At 47.5% G+C, this 20503-nt stretch overlaps 1 protein-coding gene across 1 annotated transcript in view; it reads left to right on the plus strand.

Annotated features, from left to right (window-relative positions):
• The first annotated feature begins 1268 nt into the window (after positions 1 to 1268).
• LOC8035402 (myosin-9) overlaps positions 1269 to 20503 on the plus strand; it is a 57095-nt gene continuing 37860 nt past the window's right edge. The window contains exon 1 of the mRNA XM_029981539.3: positions 1269 to 1912. Coding sequence (XP_029837399.1) covers positions 1269 to 1912 — 644 coding nt within the window. The remainder of the gene's footprint in view (positions 1913 to 20503) is intronic.

Consider the following 20503-nt stretch of genomic DNA (forward strand, 5'->3'; position numbering starts at 1 on the left):
AACGGAGTATAGTTCCAAAGCGGGCGGAGCTCACTCACCGGTGCACCGCCATCTTTCCCCCTATCCCTACCGAGCCAGTCACGTGATTTCAAGCTCCATCTCCTAGGTGCTCCGGCTAACTTTAGCCGCGGTTAGCGCTTCGAGCAAACGGGCCCAGGAAGGTGTATGCACGCACCTTTCTTGCGAAGCCAATCATCCAGAAGCTAGGGTTAACTTCTCGTTTTCTTCCATTTGTTATTTTCTTGACACTGAAGTCTGGATTGCTGTCGTGGGTCTTTTCCCGTTTTGCGTTGCGCCTCAGTATGGCAACAGTATGGCAATCTTTACATCCGTAAAACCACCCCTTTTGTTTAAGAATTCTTTTGGGGGAAACTCTACGAAAAAAAAAAAGGCGCCTTTGGGAAGGCGAGAGGGATACCTCCATTCTACGTACTCTGATGTGAATATGAGTCACAATCGGCACAAAGGCAATGTTTTCACGAGCTCAATAAAAGTCACCGTAGCTTATCGGAGCCAAATCCCTTTTTTTTCATAGCAAAAGGATTTGGTTGCTCGAAAGAATGTTCAAGTTTGCTCGTGCTGGAAAATGGCGGAATGTCAAAAATGTATTGAAGATAATGAGTACAAGATACTCAGAAATGTAATTAAAATAGAGTATCAAATACTCTCGATCAAAATTATTTGCAAGATATCAAGATACTTCAAAAAGTATTTGAAATACAGTATCTTGAGTAAAGTATTTGAGATAGGCACAAGCCCGGAACGAACACCCATCTTAATCGTCGTCGGTAAACGGCTAGATTCAATGATGTGAAGCAATCGAAATTGCAGGATTCATGCCACCACGGCTAGTATACGTTTCTCCTACATCTGTGTGGACGTCAAAATATCTGACGTCGCGACGCTTCCTTTTTTTTTTTTTTTTTTTAGAACGCGAAAGACGGCGTTTTTTGGTTCGCGTTTTTAGCGTCTTAGCTTTGACCTGTGCTTCGACGGCGTTAGAATGTTTGTTGTTTCTTTGTATTTTTCTCGTGATCGCGTTCCGGACCAGACTAGGTATAGGCTTTCTACAGGTGTGACAGTTTCAGACGGGCAAGATTGTACTACCCTAAACCAGTCACTTTTCGCAGTGCCCCCTGGGCAACTCAGGAGGCCTATAAAGATGGTCGCGAGCTGGAGTTCCGCGTTCGTTTTTTGCAAACCTTTTCTTTCTCTCTTTCACTCTCTCGCTCAGTTCGCGTTCCTTACGAGCGCTTCGTCATTTCGTCATGGCCAGCAAAATGGAACGTGCCGCGGATAGCTGCGAAAGCCTTGCAGTCTTGCTGAGCGAGATGCTCAACGTCGAAGTGACCCGACAAGACGTCGAAGCCCCGACGAGCGACTTCATGAGGCGCGCCTTCTGTGGCGTCTTTAGAGACGCAGGTATGTGCAGAATCGCCTTCGAGGAACCTCAGGTCTTGGTGCCGGAACACGTGAGCGGCTTCGTGCCGATAATGCACCTCAACAGACTGATGCAAACGGTTTTCTGCAAGCTGGGTGTTTTCGACTTCGGCATAGCTGACATCACTGACCCCAAGCCGGAGCGCAGTCGTAGGCTGCTCACGATCCTCGTTAACTTCTGTTTGCGACTGCGTCGGCAGTGGAATACCTGGTCTGACATCGAGGTGGGCCTTGCAGCCGTGAAAGCTGACCTCGAAGCCAAAAAAGTCGAGCTGGACGCGGTCAAAGACAGCGTCAACCAGCTGTCTCAGCATGCCGCCATGAACCTGGAGGGGCTGGCAGCAGTGCAAGAGGAGCTCGCGGCCCAACAAGAGCCGCTGGAGACATTCGGCTCGAAGCAGGCGCTTCTGCGGTTAGCCTCCCAGGAACTGATGAACGCCGCCTGCCCGCTAAACGAGCGCCGGAAGAAAAGGTTGGTTTTCATCGCATCCGTCTGTTGCAGTCGACGAGCGACTTCCGGGGAGGGCAGCTAACGCTCTTAGATGTATCAGTTGCAGAAATGTATGCGTTACCCACCAAAAAAAAAAAAAACTAAATACCGTTACTTGTTACTCGCTCCAAAAGTTACTAAACACGTTATTCGTTACCGATTCTCTGAAATGAACGCGTTACTTTACCTCGAAAGTAACGAGTTTCTTTTCTCGTTACTTTGACGACCAAATATACAACTGCTTTTGTTTCATGGTCTTCATGGTCAAGCCGAAGTACCGGTTCTTCGGCTTGACCACATTTTTTACACTAAAAAAGTTATTTTAAGCACCCCCTAAAAGGGCTCTTCGTGAAAAACTTCTAAGTAGTTCCTCTAAGCTCCTGTTTTAATGCGCAAGAGTTATTCATCGCCCAGTACCCAAGTAGCACCCAGTGTTGTGCGAACATTCCCTGGATGTTCTGAATGTTGAAGGAACATTAAAACAACATTCGAAACGTTCTAGGAACGTTCGTATGCGAACATTTCCTACAAGGTAAGCTGCTCAACATTCTAGGAACGTTCGTTGGCGAACGTTCGTATGCACAATGTTCTCTGAACGTTCCCTTTCGAACATTCACATGGCCAAGAATCGGAGACATTCGCTTTAGTTCCATTGCGTGACGACACCTGGGCCCAAGGAGGTTAGAAGTACTAGGAGCGGGCACGTTGCATTATTGGTGAAGCCTAGTCATAAAAAGTTTAAACGATTTTGCGCCCAGCGTGATCGCAGATCTCTCTGCCGATTGGTGCGCGTGACATGTCACGTGTGAGATGGATGGTTGATTGTAGAAGGACGCCTTACAGGCTTGGGCGCGCTCCGTCCGGTAGGTTCTATCAGATCGAAGTCTAGACTGTGGTGTATTCTAGTACCCCATAGCAAGACGAAGGCTAGCTACGGTCACGTGATGTGGTCACGTTGGCATGGTAAGTGAGGAGAGTAGGAAGGAAAATGAGAGAGGCGAGGCGTCAAGGGAGCATGGCTCGTGGAGGCTACGCGGCCGACGTCATGCCCTCTCCTACCCTTCTATTCTCCATGCCTGGGCCGGTTTGCTGATCTTGCGGCCGTGGCTGCGGCTGCGGCCAAGAGGGATTTTTCTGTCACGTGACCAACTCCATGGGGACAAGGAAGTACCTAGCGTCCCTGCTTAATGGCGGAGAAATCCGTATCGCTTCAAGCACAAAATACTAATTTCGCTCGCAGAAACTGACTGCCGGGACTTTCAACTGGAGTCCAATTGACCGCCCCCTTATACTGTAGGAGCGGCAGATAAAGTTACGGCCAGGAAGGGTGAAAATGAGCCAAAATAAAGAAAAAACCACTCGAGATGAAAGTGGTGGCAGAATATTTATATACCTCCGCCAGCGCCGGCGTCTCGCGACTTCTACTGTGGTTGAGAGGTTAGAGCGCCGGTACTTGCCGTCGCGGCGTGAAAGTCCCGGGTTCAAATCGCGTCACTAACTCTCTTTTTTTTTTTTCTATTTGACTGCACTCCCACTAAGAATGTAGACAAGGCCATATGGAGCTCTATAAAATCATTGGGCGGGTAGTTTTGACTCACCAGTTCGTTGTTCATGACCTCGGAAGAGCGCATACATGTCTCTGGCTTCCTTTACCAACTTCCGCCACGCCTCCTGCATCTGCCGTACACTCCGCGGAAAGTTGACAATATCTTCCCATGCCCGTCTCTTCGCTCGCTAGGTAACTGTGCTGCTGAATTTCTCTAGAATTTGTTGTTTCCGTTTTCCAACCGTTCTAATTATTTCCATTTGTTGATCCAAAGTCATTTTAGGTGTTTGCGTTAGAGAGAGGGTTTGCGATGTCGACGCCTGATTCATTTTTGCATTCGGTTGCGATGGTCTGCTGTGCTAACTAAAATTCAACAAGTAATGTGCTAATATTACAAAACGATTGCAACAACAAAATGTAAAGCGTAACAATATACCTTTTATCACATTCCATGCAAGTAAAAGTATGATCTCTTTTATGATGAACAGAACAGCGCACACAAAGACAAGGACAGAGAAAAGGAACATGCAGGACAGAGCCTTTTATACTGGGAGAGTTCGGCGGTTCTTTGATCCAGCCGCCAGTCTGGCAGCACTGATCAAACAGTCTGGCAACTGTGCGCATCCGCCATGATGTGCCTTGCCGTCTAGCTTGATTGCACCTTTGCATTTAATTGCATTATAATTATAACCTTAAATTGCAAGCTTCACCCTTGTTTGGTGTAAGGCTGGTGGCGGCTGATAAAACCCGTTTGCCCTACTGACTCGAGCCGGCAGTCGGCTCGCTAGAGTCCATGGAGCGAGAGACGACGATGAAAATGATCGTTCTGCGCTGCGCTCTGCCAGACGTTAGATGAAAAAGAAATGGGGGGCTGAAGTGCCGTTGGGTGCTCGAACAACGCGAAAAAGGGGTTCAGGATGTACCGGTTCCCGCAAGGAAAAGAAAACCGCGCAAGGCACAAGATCTGGGAAACCAAGAAGGGCTGACTGGAAGCCGAGTTCTCGATTGTGCGAGGTAAGTTTATGATTAACGTATGATTAACGTAACAAAATGCTTGATTTTTCGACTTTCTCCTTACGCCAACAAAAGCGCAAACGGCAAAACCTACACGCGTATACTTCGCATGTCAATGGGGACCCACTAGCCGGGAGGCACATCATGGCGGAAGCGGCGCCCGCTGAGTCCGCTAGACCTAGCGGGCCGTAAGCCCCTCCCACCCGCCGAACTCTCCCAGTATAAAAGGCTCTGATGCAGGACACACAAGCGCTGACTCGCAACTGAATTTATACACAAAAGAAAGAAGAAGAAGAAAACGTTCTGAAAGACACGCAGGGCACGCAATGCTTGTGACACGCGACACAACACCATCTAACTGCAATGTTTTTGCCCCATAGTCCGATCTAAAAACAAGGTTTCAGTGTTTAGTAGTGTCACTGATGGGTGGCTGACGCAGCAGTCCCCCAGGCTGTTGATGCAATGTGCTTCCAAGATTTCGCGAGTCGTCTTGTCTCGATAGTGTCCAATTATTGTTGTGCCTTTTAGAATTGGAGCACACGAGCAGGAATTGCAGTGAACGGGAAGGTGACCACCCACCGTAGATTTTAGTGATCGATCATGCTCGAGAAGGCGATCGTTTAGGCACCGTCCAGTTTGGCCCACATAGCTTCTACCACACGTTATCTCTTTTATTTCGGTTTTACTACTTTCTCAGACGTTTGACTTGCTGCTTTGCCTGTAGGATTTCGCTCAATCAATGCATCCACAGCTGCTATTCTTTTTTTTTTTCTTTTTGCTTATTTTGTGAAAGTCTTTTTTTTTTTTTAATTGTCAAACCTGCAGTTTTTATTAGTACTAAACGGGCGTCTCCTGTTATTGAAAGGAGTCGTAGCAAGGGCGTTGTATATTTAAAAACACATAAAATTGTAGTTGCTGGGGAAAGGATGCTTGTTTCGGCTCCGTTTGTGTGAAAGCCATACCTATGCTGTTAGCTTGGTTTCCTTTCAATGAACATTATGAAATGATTGTATTAGCGCGTTAACTTGCCTCGATCTCTTTTTTTTTTTTCTTACCGATGTTTCGATTGAACAGGTGGGACTAACAGTAAACACCGTATAAGGCGCAGTAGTGCAAGTGGATGATTCGTAAAAAGGATCACAGTTAAAAAGTAAGACACGCGCAAAATACAAAAAAAAAAAAAAGTTCCTAGCGCGATTTGAACCCAGAACTTTCACGCCGTGACGATAAGTACCGTCGCTCTAACCTCTCGACCACAGTAGAAGTTTTTTTTTTCTTTATTCAGCGCTTATATACAAGCATATAATAAAAGGCAAACCGCCCGGCACTTTCGGGTAGTTGCACACTTAAAATTCTTTCATATTCACAAGGCTTTCCAAAATATTTGCCCATTCAGGCAAGGACTGGTTGTACTCATACACACTCTTAATTTGAGCAATCAGCTCAATGAAAAACAGGTGCGCGGATTTTGGGGGCTGTTCAGCATGTCTGACGGACATACGGGACTTCCACAGACTAAAAAGTGCAATAACCATAATCATGTCGTACGGAATACAACCTTGCGGCTCGACAGGAAGGAAGCGTATTGAATACGACGTTATACACAAATCCTTTTTTAAAGTTCGTTTCAACACATCCCAAAGGAAAATGGCCTCCCAGCAATACAGAAAAGAGTGTTCAATAGTTTCAGGTTCTTTGCAAAGAGGGCAGTTTACACCACCGGGAACTATGATACCTCGTTCTCCAAGCCAGAGTTTCACTGGCAGAGTACCAGTGTGCAAGCGAAAAAAGAAAGACTTTGCTGCTGGAGGTATTGCCATTTTCCTCACCCGGGTTAAGACATCCTGGCCTGGCCCATTGCCATTGATCACACGACACACTGGTACTGGAAAGACGTTATCAATCAAATCACGGTACAGTTTCCTTCGACTAACCGAAGCCAGATAATCAAGAGAGAACCTGGCACTCACAAATCTAAAAGCATCAACAACTTCTTTTAGAAACCCAAACATTCTTGCAGGAGGACCGATGGACGAGCTCACAAGGAAGGTTGGAATATGGCTCGTGAGCCTTGTCTGAAACATTACCTGCAATACCGGATGTTTTGGATCTCGTAGATACAAAAAGCGTGAAACCACTTTTCGGATGAACAAGTGTAGCAACCCGAGTCCACCCTTGGAGGGCCTCAAAAACAGATTGTCTCATCGCGTGGGTTCACTTGCACATTTCCATAAGAACAAAGCGAAAACTCTCTGTATATTTTGGATGCTACTTCGAGCGCAGTGCAGCACCTGTAGCACATATCACACCCTAGCAGTCAGAAATATATTGCAGACCGTAGCTCTGGTGAAGATAGACATATCGCGACCTCCCCATTTGCTGGTTCGTTTTTTTAACTCATCCGTGACGTCCTCCCAATATTTCGTGCTCTTTTTTAGGCGCTCTAGTGGTACTTCTTGGGTGCGCAACTCCATTGAATACCCTCGAAAAAATTCGGCGTTGTTGCCCACTCGCCTTGCCAGACGCCAAGACACTTGTGCATATTAATCTTTGCACCCGTCGCATCACAAAAAGACCTGCACAATTCTGGCACCTTACTAACACACTTTTTGTCCCTACAAAATACGGCAATATCGTCAGCATATGCTAAAACTTTCACTTCCATGCTGTCCATTTTAAACCCCCTTACATGCTCGCTTTTTATGACGCTTAAACAAAGAGCCTCAAGGTAGAGACTACACAACAAGGGTGACAGAGGGCATCCCTGTCGCACGGAGGAACATACATTTATCTTTTCGGACAACGAATTATTTATAACGAGCCGCGTAGTACACCCCGCGTATGCCATTTTAACCCCTTCGCAGATAATTTTCCCGACATTAGCTTTAGCCAAAATCTCCCACAGTACTCCATGGCTTACTCTGTCAAACGCCTTTTCCAGGTCAATTTGTATCATTGCCACCTGACTACCTCCATCATTTGCGCTTTCAAGAATGGTTCGTGCTACATGAATGTTAGCCTGAATTGCCCCCTTTGATTCCACATGTCTGGTGGTCCCCTACCAAATCGCACTCTACATGCTGGATTCGTCGTGATAAAATTCTTGCAAATATCTTATAATCGACGTTACTTATTGCTATTGGTCGGTACCCCGTCACTTTCTGCCTTTGAAGCACGTCATTAGACTTAGGTATCAATACTGTATGCGATTGTAAGAAGGATGGTGGTAGTGCCTTGAGCTCGTAAGCTTCACGTATAACTTCGTAATAAAAAGGGCAAATTTGGGCGCGGAAGTGCTGATAAAACTCTGCGCAGAGACCGTCAGGACCAGGCATTTTGTGAGTGGCAAGTCCTTCAATGGCTCTTTCTATCTCCGTCAAAGTGATGATTTCTTCCATCCACTCTTTCACACTTTGCGATAGCTCTGGTGTTATCTGGAGTTCTTTGACGGCTGTCATATCCTCAGGCATATCTTTGCCTCCGAACAGCTGGCTATAGTACGTCACAAACGCCCTTTCACGTAGCAGGGCAACTCGTAGCAGGGCGATTCGTCGCATAGGGCAATTCGTCATAGGGCAATTCGTAATAGGGCAATTGGTCCAGATGACGATTTGTCACCCTATTAAAAGCTCTCCCTCCTTTGGTACTTTGCTTTATAGCAGAAGGTACTTTGCTTTATATCAGAAGGTACTTTGCTTTATAACATAATGATCTGGCTTAAATGCTCCACTTTCGCAGTAGACGCTGTCTACTTCTGTGAGTGTACGCCACGGCCGAGTTCTAAATATGTTTCACTAATTTTGATAGGATAACCACTCTGGTGTCAGTTCACGAAAAGTTTTATTTGCATCGCTTGCTGAACCACTCAAACTGTTGGTCTTGAGTGATCAGATATGCCCGGCGATCACGTAGCCTCCCGTGCACTGTCAGCTTAAGGGTTAGTAGAGTATTTGCAACTCCAACGCCCTATAGGTGACGGAGCGGTAGTGCCAAGATGGTGGAAGAGACAAGGATAGATTCTCCAGGATTTCCCGTGCGCCTGCTCGCTGCCGCTGGTATGTGCGCTAAAAATGATTCATTTGTCTACAAACGCGAAGTGCTTAGGGCAGGATCATAGTACTGGTGAGGGCGATGTTGATGCGCCTTAGCAAAACGAGCATGGTGATATTTAAAATTTGCTGAAACTTCAACTTGCGAAGCTTTGTGGTGGGCAAGCGCGTTTTAGGCACCGGACACGTCAGTTTGTGCCAGTATATATTTGAGGGTGAAAATATCGTGTTTGCGCTTTAACTGGACATTAGTTTTTTTTTAAAAGTGAGCCGCGCACGGTGACCGTCAAGCTTTGAGAGAGCAGCGTTGTCACAGGCTCGCAACTCGCTGCAGAACACGTGATCAAAGTGCTCTCTGGTTATTGATACGAAGTTTGTAACCGCAGGCTACCGTGTGGTGTAGCGTCAGAAACAGAAGCTCGCGCTGCTCCTTTGAAGCAGAATTTTCATCGCGCGCCAGGAGCGTTGGCGTGCTCACGGTAGCCTACGATTTAGCATTCGATAGCCTGCGGGAACGCTATGCTAAAACTGCCTATTAACATAATCGGCGCGTTTATGGATTTTATTAATTTATGTATTAAAAATAAATATTTTAATATACCGTACATTTTTTTTATACCCTGTTATTTGCAAGTTGTTGCTCCTTTCGCCAAAACTGCCCGTTCTAAGCTCTCGTCACGAACGGCTGGCTAACACAGACGTGCTTAAACTGCTTCGAGTATTTCTTTATTTACTTTGTAATTACCTGAAAGCAAGTACGCGTATGCTATCTCTTAAACGTGCTTGATATAAATGGTCATGTTCCTTGTAACGACCCATTCCCGATGTGTATTGCTCGACATACCGTTGCGCGACCAGTTTTTTCCTACCTAGGGCTCAGAATAGACTTTTCGTATACCATACGCTAGAGCTCCACATTAGTACCGGGAGTGTTTGCCGTCACGTTGAGCACAGGTTGAGCTAGCGGCCATGCACATGACCAGAAATTCGCAGAGTATGCAGTATACGAAGAATCCCTAATGAAATTAGACATCCCAGTTCTTCCTCCAAGGCTGTTGCAAGGCGAACAGAAACCGGACAAAGGATCGTCAAGTATCCAAACAGGATACAACACAGCATGCATGACTAGAAGAAAAGCCTTCCACCTTTCCGAAACTTCAAAAGAACGGGGACAACCAGGCGGCGTTCGAACTTTTCTGGAGAGCCTTTTAAATTTATCTTTTATACATACACGTTCCATTTCCCTCCCTCCCCTCCCGTTCTCGAATTTCGGTAAGCTGTAATGGTTGAAAAGTTTGTTCTAAACTTTCCTAAAAACAAAGATAAACAAAGAAAAGAGACCCAGTTTTCGACGAGATGCCCTAGTGACGAATAGCCCTATGACGAATTGCCCTACGCGACCAATTGCCCTGCTACGAATTGCCCCGTTACAAATTGTCTTTCGACGAACGGTCCGTAGCCCTTCAATGCCATCTCTGTCATTTATGACCATAGGTCGGCATTTCCGAACCCACTCACTCACCATCACATCACTAATTACAGCAACATCCAAAAGTCACAGCCCTTCACATCACAAAGTACATCGACGTCCAAAAGTCACAGCCTTTCACATCACAGAGTACACCGACGTCTAAAAGTCACGGCCTTTCACATCACAAAGTGCACCGACGTCCAAACGTCACAGCCCTTCACATCACAGAGTACACCGATGTCTAATATTCACGGCCCTTCACATCACAAAGTACAACGACGTCCGAAAGTCACGGCCATTCACATCACAGAGTTCAACCGGACAACAAACTCATCCCCATCACGTCACCGCAATCTCTGAACTCACAAAGTCATTCACCGTCACTTCACGAATCCGTCAAGTTCACGAAGTACTTCACCGTCACATCACGAATCCTATAGAGTTCATGAAGCATTCCCCATCCCATCACCGCCAACTCTGAATTCACGAAGTCGCTCACCGTCCCATCACGAGCTCATCGAGTTCAGCAAGTCGTTCCCCTCACGTCCGTGAACTGATCCCGTTCATGAAGTCGTTCGACCGGTTCGACTTCACGGCCCTTCACCGAGTCACAGCCGTTCACCGAGTCACAGCCATTCACCGAGTCACCGAGTCACCGAGGTCACGGCGAAGTTCTTTCGCAGCGGCGCTGACGACTCCAGATGTGTGTTTCAGTGTGTGTCTGTGTGTGTGTGTGCGTGTGGGGGGGGGGGGGGGGGGGAGTATTGGGCTGGGCCGGGCGACGCACCCTGCTCTTGTCATTTTGTTTGTTTAGCTAGTTCCCTCTGGCTTTTAGTTTTGTTGTCCCGTTTCTTTTATTTTCGTTTTGTTTCGCTCTTTCTTCATCGTGTGCGCATGCTGTGGAGAGCGAGCGGCTTCTTGACTTCCCTGCTCCGAACTTGTGAGATAAGGTGCTTGTTTCCGGGAGAGTTATAAGTCCCACGGATGCCCAGAACCAAAATGGCTGCTGGTTTGTCGGCGAGCGGTATTACAGCGGTGGCATCACCCTAGCAAAGCGCACATGAAGGCTCCCTAGACTTCGCCTGGTTGTCGGCGTTGTGATTGTGGAGGGGACCCCACCTCAAAATCTTCTGGCCTGTCTATTTTTTTTTTTTTTACTTTTGTTGCGCACGGTTTTTTCTACGAAAAAAAAAGAAGGCGCTTATATTTTTGCCAACGACCGCTCACCGAGGGGGCAAAAAGGAGAGACAGACACGAACCTGCGTGCACGATTTTTGTGAAACATCTTACAAACATTAATACGAGTCCATAATATATGAACGAAGACGTTTTAGCGAATTACATTTTAGCGAATAGAGATCACATACGCGAGTCGACGTTTAGGCATTTGTAGGGGCGGCAAACTGGGCATCCAAACAGACCGCGCCAGGCGGTCTGTTCGGAACGATAGCAAGGGGTGCTTTGCTATAGTTTGGGGAAAATTAAATGAACTCAAGTTCGAGCGTCCATCGCCAAAGGTTCGGCATGCTCGAAAACAGGACGGCGGCGGCCTCCATTTTATCTATTCGGTCAAATGAACGTCGCCATTCGCTAAAGTGTCATTCGATGAAACGTCGTGGGCCAGGTTTTGCTCGCTAACCGTCGTTCGATCAGTACAAAATTGTTTTGTGTGTTTTATCTTAATAATTATGATCCATGGCAACCAGCCTATCGTTGCCTACCTCACTTTACGTCGTAAAATAGCGCGATGATGTCACTTTCATAAGAGATACCATAATAACGCAATACTTCACAACCGACCGCTGAATCACCCATGTAATATTTTGTCACGGATTTCATCATATATATATAAAGTAGACATTCCAAAACAAGAGTCATCCATTCCCAAAAATTCCAGGGACTGGAACTACCTTCCCTCATCTGTTGCCACGATTGCCACTTACTATATGTTTAAAATTGCCGTAAATAATCTATACAGCTCAGACTGCGCTCCAAAGTGTACAGCTTTGTTCTGTTCTCTTCTAACTCCCGCTCACCTCTGTAATGCCGATGGCCCTGAGGGTATGTCAGTTAAACAAATATATAAAAAAAGTAAGTGCCTCCCCTGAAAAACCTCTTCAAGAGGCGACCTGCAGCTTGCCGAAGCAATGAAATCTGTTTTATTCGAACCCGTTGGTCAGAGTACACCTCATCATTAATTAAACCACTCATTGGATCATTCACCTCAAAGCAATATGTTTACTTCTGAGCGTGTTCATGTCGCTCAACCTACTTTGAGCGAAATGCAGTCGAGATAACTAATGATGGCGGTCGACTCCACTTTTCTCAGCTTTGAACCGAGGCGAGGCGCGCGATTCACGCGCGCCTCGCGCTCGTTGTTTTACGCCGGGGTTTGGCTGCGCATAGACTCGTTTTATAGGTAGCGTACTGTGTTTTCGGAGTTCATTTTTGAATAGAATCGGAGCGTGTTTTTCGGAGTTTATTTTGTAGCGTAGGCTACACTGGCCGAGGTTGAGCAGTTTCGCGTGGCTTCTGGCGAGCCGTGCTGCGTCACACGTGTCAGTCCCCGACGCACGCGCCGCGCGCATGGACCCGCTCGAGATCATGGCTCGCGCTGTCCGGTTGTTCTGGGCGGCAGCTTGGTTGCTTGATACGTAACACGGCGCACAGCTGGCCAAACCAACGACTAGGGTGCCTACATGTCTGTCTGTCTCAGGGTGAAGACATCCATTGTTACCCTGAATGTGCCAGCGCGTGACGCTCTCGCGCACTTGGTGCGTGACTTGGGCGGTAAAATGGCGTCTATGCATTAGCCAAAGCTACGCGCTCGTGCTGAGTGACACCGGATTGCGCGCACTTCAAAATGCATAGAAAGAACGATTGGGCGGAAAAATGGCCGAGATGTCACCACTCAAGCAAAAGCGCGCGTGTGTATGAAGGCACTCTACCAACGACGGGCATCTGGCACGCCCCAGCGGAGAATTAATTTGGACCATCTGGGGATCTTTTGACGTGCAACCGAAGGCTCGGTTACACGGCGCCTCCTCCGCAATAAGAAGAGCGGAGAAGCTTAACTCATCGGATCCCGAAGTAGTCACATAATCCGTAAACCGTCTGTGTCATTGAAGCAGCAGTAAGCATGATAATCAAGCTAATCGTAGACAACCAGGAAAGCTAAGAATAACCAGCTGAACCTAAGCTTACGCTACGTATATCCTGGCATAGCCGAGCTAAGCCACTGCAATTTTTTTACAATGAATTCGGGGTGTTTTTCGAAGCTTTCTTTAATGGTATACAAAATTCGGAGTTTGTCGGCTTCTTCGGTGGTGCGAATTAAATTTAGAAAACAGCAGTTTTAGAATTTAGTAAATCAGCCTTTTCATATGCGAGACTTCGACTGTGGTCGTAAGAGAAGCTACTTCGTTTCTAAAATAACGGGATAAGTTCATAAGTTTCAACCATAAAGGATGACAAACGTAAAGCTTGTTGTAAATTCCGGGGAAATATGAAGACCTGTCGGGCGTTATTACTTCTGGCAGCCCCAAATATTCGGGGTTTTTCGGATAAACCCGAATCGGCAAAAGTTTAAACGGCAAGTGTTCTTCGGATTTCATAGGGTTTATTCGAAAACGCGGAGCCCTAATTATACTGTAGTGGGCTCACGCAAAATGCGGAGCTTACTGCATTCTTAACTTGGTTAAAACTGCAGTTCGAAGCCCCCAGCGCGCACTCGCTCCCTTCCGCCGAGCATTCGCTGCGCTTGCAAGCTTGTGCTTTTCTGGTGACGCAGGTCCACGAAAATAACATGCATACAAAATCAATAAAAGAGAAAGTTCCCGGGGCGCGCAAAATACGCATGCCTCGAGAGTCGAGGCACAGAGAACGTATACCAGCCCCAACAGTCGGATGCGCAGTGGTGACCCGGAGGCTAGAAACCTCGCGCTGAAGGCAGACCTTGCACTGCGGTCTTCACCGGTCACTGAATATAAGTACAATAGCGCAATGTGCTGAATGTACTTGGCACGCTACACCTATGTCGATACCTGTGGGCGGCATGTTTCCGTATTTCGTTAAACTCCTACGCATCCGAAGCTCCGTTCGACTAAACATGAAAGGAACCGCGACGCAAAAGGACACACACACAAGTAGAACAGCGGCACGTGCACAGCGCTGTCTGTCCTCTACTTGCTTTCCTTGGGTCCTGTTGCGCCGTTTTTCCTTGTATGAACGGTCTTTGTCAAAAGTGCACAACCAACCAAGCCGCTCCGGCCAGGCCGGTGAGGGCTCCGAACTTGCTACAAAGACTGTGCACTACGCACCGACTGGCCCACCTTCAAACTTTACCACAGTTCGACTAAACATCTGTTGGACAAAGAGCCAATCATTTGCTAAAGTCCGACGGGGCGGTGTTCGCGAATATAATAGACTCGGAAACCTGATGGGACGCAAGTTCTTGAGGTGGGAATCTCTACGAAGCGTTTTATTAGAGGACAGGGTCTTCAAGTTTCACTCCTTGGCATTGCTTTCAGTCAGGATGGCACGCTGTGCGATTGATTGGGAGCTAGTGCGCCACTTTCCGCGAGAACACCAGTAATGCAGGCGGCTGCTACCTACGGAGAAAACTCTGCGAATGACAAGGACTAAAGTATCTAGACTTATGAATTTTCTAACGTTATACTCACATGACGTGACGTGAGCATGTAAAACGTGGTGCTCAGTGGCACCTCATTTCACATCATTTTTCCACTATATTTTATACACCAACATGTTTACAAACAAACAGGAGCGCTCCTCGCCGACGCCATCGTAGCCGGGCATGCACGATGGGGTGTGGGCAAGAAGCTCGCCGCGTCGCCGATAAACAAACCATTGAATTGCGTTGTTGTCGGCGGCGGTGTGAGTCCCCGTGCACTTTTCTGCGTTGGAATTGTTGATTCTACGTCTTCCTGGGCAATGCCTGACTACTTGAGCAGCCTCAGCGAAATTACCGAGGCTCGCTACACCACAAAACTTCGCGTGAATAATGTGACATGCGGCGATTCATTCCGCGTGGACGCCGCAGAGGATACGCTAAAGCCTGATTCGCATGATGAAATTTCGGTCGCGATTTTCAGTCATGACGTCGCTCGGGCTACAACAGCGTGAACCGTAGCTGAGATGTTCAACATCGATACTGAAAATCGCAAGCAGAATCGGACCAAGTGAATGAGACATAACAAGTCGTTGATGGTCACTGGTAACAACGATTAACATCTCCGCACTCACTTCTTATCGCAAGTACCGGGCCAACATTTGGTCCACGGGCCGGTGTCGTCTAAAAGAGCAGACGACGAGCAGAAGCGTTTGAAAGAGCAGACGACAGTTCGAGCAATCAGGCGGCCGTTCGATCTTGAAGACGCACTGCACGTTCGCATGCAGGCGGTCCCAACAACTTTTCGGTATTCCCGCTTTCATGACGGAACAAAACAAATAAATCTGATGACAACAAGTATCCGTGAATTTAACCCAAACTGCTTCCCGCCCAAGCAATCGTGGTCCGACGGCGACTGGTTTTCCATTTTCACGGCACATATCCACGTTCTCGGACGAACCGAGCACATGAAAACTGATCTTCAAACCTTTCTCGACTCTTTTGGTACAGCCCCAGCCGCGGCGTTTTGACGAGAAGGCAAGTTTTTGTCAGGTTTTTTTTTTAATACAACGCTAGAATACATGTCTCACATAGGGACTTCCGCCTTCAGTCCCAGACCGGAAGTGCGCCCGACGCGCGACCACCGCGCCGTGACGTAACAGAGATGAGTTCGTTGGTTCGTGTATTGCCAGAACATAATTTCGGCGACATATTCACCTATACATGAACTCATCTCTGTTACGTAACGGCGCGGTGGTGGCGCGTCGGGCGTTACAGAGATGCTCCTTAAAAGAAAAACCAAAAGGCTCCTTAAAACCAAAACCGACAGACTCCGCACGTAACCAGTAACAAAAAAGAACAGACCACAACGGGTCGACAAAGGACGTAAAAGGAAAAACCCGAACAGCGAACTTTTCCCTACACTTGGCAAGGTCAAACTTTGTACCTACAGGTTGCCTCAAGCTTGAAACACAAAAGTTTATCCCAAGCTTGAAACACTAAAGCACTAATCACAAACGAGCGTGTTGGGGACGAATTAAGCAAGTGCTTATACTTCCTGTTTACACGTCTAAGAAACTAGGGAGTTTTGTGTATTGTTCCAATAATTCCTGTAAGGATACCCGATACTCCTCTGTCGTCTTAGTGCATGCGTAGTATCGTTATTGGGTATCGTTACCGAGCACAAAAACCGTCTACAAGACTCCCTACCGTTTATCGTTTTTCTAGTGAAATTAAAGACGACGTTGGCAAGGAGAAGCAAGCCAACTAATCTCGAAGGGAAGGGAAACAGAGGTCGTCTTCGCTCCTTCAGCTCCCCTTGATAACCGGTGATTTCTTCAAGCAGACAGAGCCAGTGAGGACGCCTTCAGCGAACATCAAACATAGTCTTTGAGATGAATAGAGGCAGGTTCTTAATTTTGTTTTCGTTACAAAAGAAAGGTCATTTTGGAACAAGGTCTGGTGGGAAATGCAAGATGGGAGGGGAGGACGGGTAAACAGCTCGTCCACACTTCTAGGCGGGGAACACAGCCTGTCATAAAAACTGGACATGTCAGGCTCTAAAGAGCGTGGGAAAGTAAAAGCTCTTTAGTGAACCGACGATACGTGCCCCAGAACAGCACGGCGACGTGCATGAAAAAAGTAAAAAAAAACGCGGCAAGCCCGGTTCAATAGTTTTCCATGTCTTAAAAATAACAGGCTTATTCTGCTCTTTGCGCACCTCGTGTGTTTGTTTCCCCCTCAGACGCTCTGACGTACCTCTATTTACACCTGGTTTCGACCAATGACGGCGCGCGCTTTTCTGTCTCGTCTTCGCGCGTTCTGTGAGCGCCCTTATGTTTCCCGCTGATTGTTGTGCCACTCTTCGTATTTACTTCTTTTCAATAAGTCACGATAACGTTCGCAAGCGCGGAAGACACGTTTTGGTACCCCTACTTGCACGTCGTATAAACACTTACTTCGAATTTGACTTCGACCTCGACCGCGCACCTTGCTTTTCATTGGTAGCCTGCTTGCAACAGCAGGATGACGGTGATGACAACGCAATCGCGGTCTGCTTGTAGTCCTGTGTGATGGGCTCTCACTTCCGATCGAAGTGAGAGCCATTCGTATCGCTCCGACGTTGTTGAAAAAACTCAGCAGCAGACCTTTGAATGAGTCACTTGCTCAGGAAAATAGCGAGGAGACGAGTGTCTAAGCGCTTATGTAAGAAGAGTGGTCTCGATTTCAAATGAAAAGCACTCCAGAAAAATGTGGCCGACATGGTTCGTATGCAAAACTAGCTAGCAAATGTGGCCGACATGGTTCGTATGCAAAACTAGCTAGCATAAAAAAAGAGATAAATTCAGAAATGGGGACGGACTATCTGTCTCCCCCCTTGTAAAAGATTTATGTAATTTTATCAAGAATCTTTGAACACTCGTACTCCGCCTTCGCGTTCGAAGCGCTGTTCACGGTGTAAGGCTAGGCTGCTTAGTGGATTGAGTTTCGCCACGTGTTCGTCGCACATTTTCTGATGGGGTCCGGCTTTTACACACAAGTATCGTGCCAGTAGCTGACTTTTGCTCAAATAAACAGAAACAAAAACCTCTTTAGTCAATATTCACGTTCAACGGAAATCGAAGAACTCTGTTCGTATTCCTAGAATTCAAGAACTCGGGAATATGCACGACTGTGATGAAAACTATTATCGGCAACATCAAGCGAAGCCCCCACCTAGACGCCTGAGAGCACGTAAAATCTTCTCCGCCTGTTATTGCAACGGATATGTCCGCGCGCTTGTTAGGAAACGTGGGCGACCAACCGTGATGCCAATCGGCTGCTTCCTCACATTTTTAAAATTATCATAATTCTCCGGCATATGGATAAAGCCCGTAATCTTCCGTGATTTTTCTAGAATAGCGTCAAGCCTTCCCGAGATCTTAGATGCTAAATAGCGTTTGAAAAAATCCGGAAGCGGCCGAAACAGATCAAATCCGGCGCACGCTTTTTCGTGTGGACGGATAAAAACGAGCGTATGCCGCATATTACCAGCATCATAGAATATCTGTAAGCATTATATTAAGCGAGAGCGAGAAAACCAACATTGTATAGTCCAGTTAGGGTCGCACCAGTACTCGCGTAAAAGCTCCGGGAAGACGGTTTTATTTGTGTTTCCTTGAGGGGTGCCGCACGCACGCGCTTACAAAAGACAAAAACATGGTCGCACGGACACACGCAGATGCAATCAACGCGAAGAAAAACCCTCCCGTGGCAGAATAGCACACTGGCAAAACGACACCTTCCCCGGCCCCCCACACACAATGACACACACAGACACACACACCGAAAGGAGGAGCCGCCAAGCCGCGCCGCGTAAACGGAACCCCACGGCCATGCAGGAGGCTCAAACGTCTGCCGCGCACAGACAAAGCCTCCCCTAACGTTCGCTAAGCTGCACATGTACTACGCGACGCGGGTACGCACGCCCGCAGTATCGGGGCAAGGGAGCCGGAGGTCCGCCAAACTCGTTGGAGTCGCCGCTGAGTCTGTGCCGGTCCAAACATCCCCCCTCCCCCCCCCCCCCCCCCCCCCCCCCCCCCCAATCCCCATCTGGGAAGCGCTGCTGCCGCTTCGTCTGCAATACACAGTCCCCTCCCCATTTCCGATTTCGCGCTTAAGCCGCGCACAGTCGCACACGCAAAATGTCACATCCTCTCTCAAAGTCCTCCAAAGCAAACGCCCCCTGCAGTTGCTTCCCCCAAACGTTACCAGACCACCCCTACGAATCTCGTTCTGGGCTCTAACAGAAGTTCCTTCCAAGTTTCTGCTCCGTCCGCCACAGCATGTTTGTGCGTGTAAGGGCACCAACATGCTGCAGACACTTCCAAATGTCAAGTCGGCTATCAGTCGCGAAGAGTACGCACACGCAAGCAAATCCATAACGACATCTCCTGAGTCCTGACTCCTAGTTCGCGAACTCAGTCCCCATCACATCACAAATTCAGTTCACGAATTCATTCACCATCACATCACGTATACACCAGAGTCACGAAGTCCTTCACTACTGCATCACGGGTGCGTCAGAGTTCACGAGGTCACTCCCCGACACATCACGGCTCCTTCCGAGTTCATGAAGTCAGTCCCCTTCGCATCACGACTCGTTCCGCATTCACGAAGTCACATCTCCTTCACATCACGGGTTCTTTCGCGTTCACGGAGTCACGCCCATTCACATCACGACTCCTTCCGTGTTCACGAAGTCACATCCCCTTCACATCACGGGTTCTTTCGCGTTCACGGAGTCACGCCCATTCACATCACGACTCCTTCCGCGTTCAGGAAGTCACATCCCCTTCACATCACGACTTCGTCCGAGTTCACGAAGTCATTCACAGCCCTTCACCATGACGCGGTGAGCGTGAGTGAGTGTGAGTGAGCGAGTTCGTGAGTGACTTCGCCGAGGTATGTTTATGACAGCGCCGTTTTGTCCCACGGCAGAAATCTCCTTTGCAAGCGCAAAGTGTCGTTCATCAGCCAGCGCACGTTTCGTGGGCTGTTCCCCAAGGAGAAACTTCTCGGCCCTTGCCCGCACTACCGCTCCTCGATACTTTTTATCTTGAAACGTCTGAAGTTTGGCTTTCACTTGTTTTATCTCAGAAGCCGTCCCCCCTGGCTTATCACTCTCGACCTTGAGGAGTTCAAGCCAGCGCTGCTGAATCATTTTTTTTTTTCCTTTGCTGCCCTGTAGTTCAAAATAGACGACCGTTCTACGGCTAATTCTTTAACTTCCTGTCTGAAAAACTCCCATTTCTCCATATAACTTATACTACAGTCCTCATTCACTTTCTTTAGAATGTTTTTAACACCATCTGTAAACACTTCGTCTTTGAACAGCGTTACATTAAATTTCCATAGGTTCCAGTTAAACTTGCGTGTCGCCTTTCCTCTTCCCCGACAATCACAGTTACGAGGCAGTGATCGCTGAAAAAGATCGGCTTGATAGAATACCCCATGGTGCATGTGCTAACTTCTGTAGAAACATAAATCCTGTCTAACCGGGCGTGTGATGATAGCTGAAAGTGAGTAAATCTCAAATTGCTTCGCAAACCTTGCATTTCTGCGACGTCCTTCAGCTCACATTCATCTAACATAGATTTCAAAAATTGAGCGCTTCTGTCGTTTCGTGAAGTTGCTGAAGATCTATCTTCTGGGTTACACACGCAGTTAAAGTCTCCTAGTAACACAATATACCTATCACATATTAAGTAATCTTCTAATTGGCGAAAGAAGGCTTCCCTCTCGTTAATTGTGTTAGGAGCATAAATGCACAGCACACGCCAGAGTTGATTTTGAACCCTAAAATCACAAAAAGCAAGTCTTC

The sequence above is a fragment of the Ixodes scapularis genome, unplaced genomic scaffold, assembly GCF_016920785.2.
Source record: "Ixodes scapularis isolate PalLabHiFi unplaced genomic scaffold, ASM1692078v2 PGA_scaffold9__187_contigs__length_104089568, whole genome shotgun sequence".
NCBI classification, from domain to species: Eukaryota; Metazoa; Arthropoda; class Arachnida; order Ixodida; family Ixodidae; genus Ixodes; species Ixodes scapularis.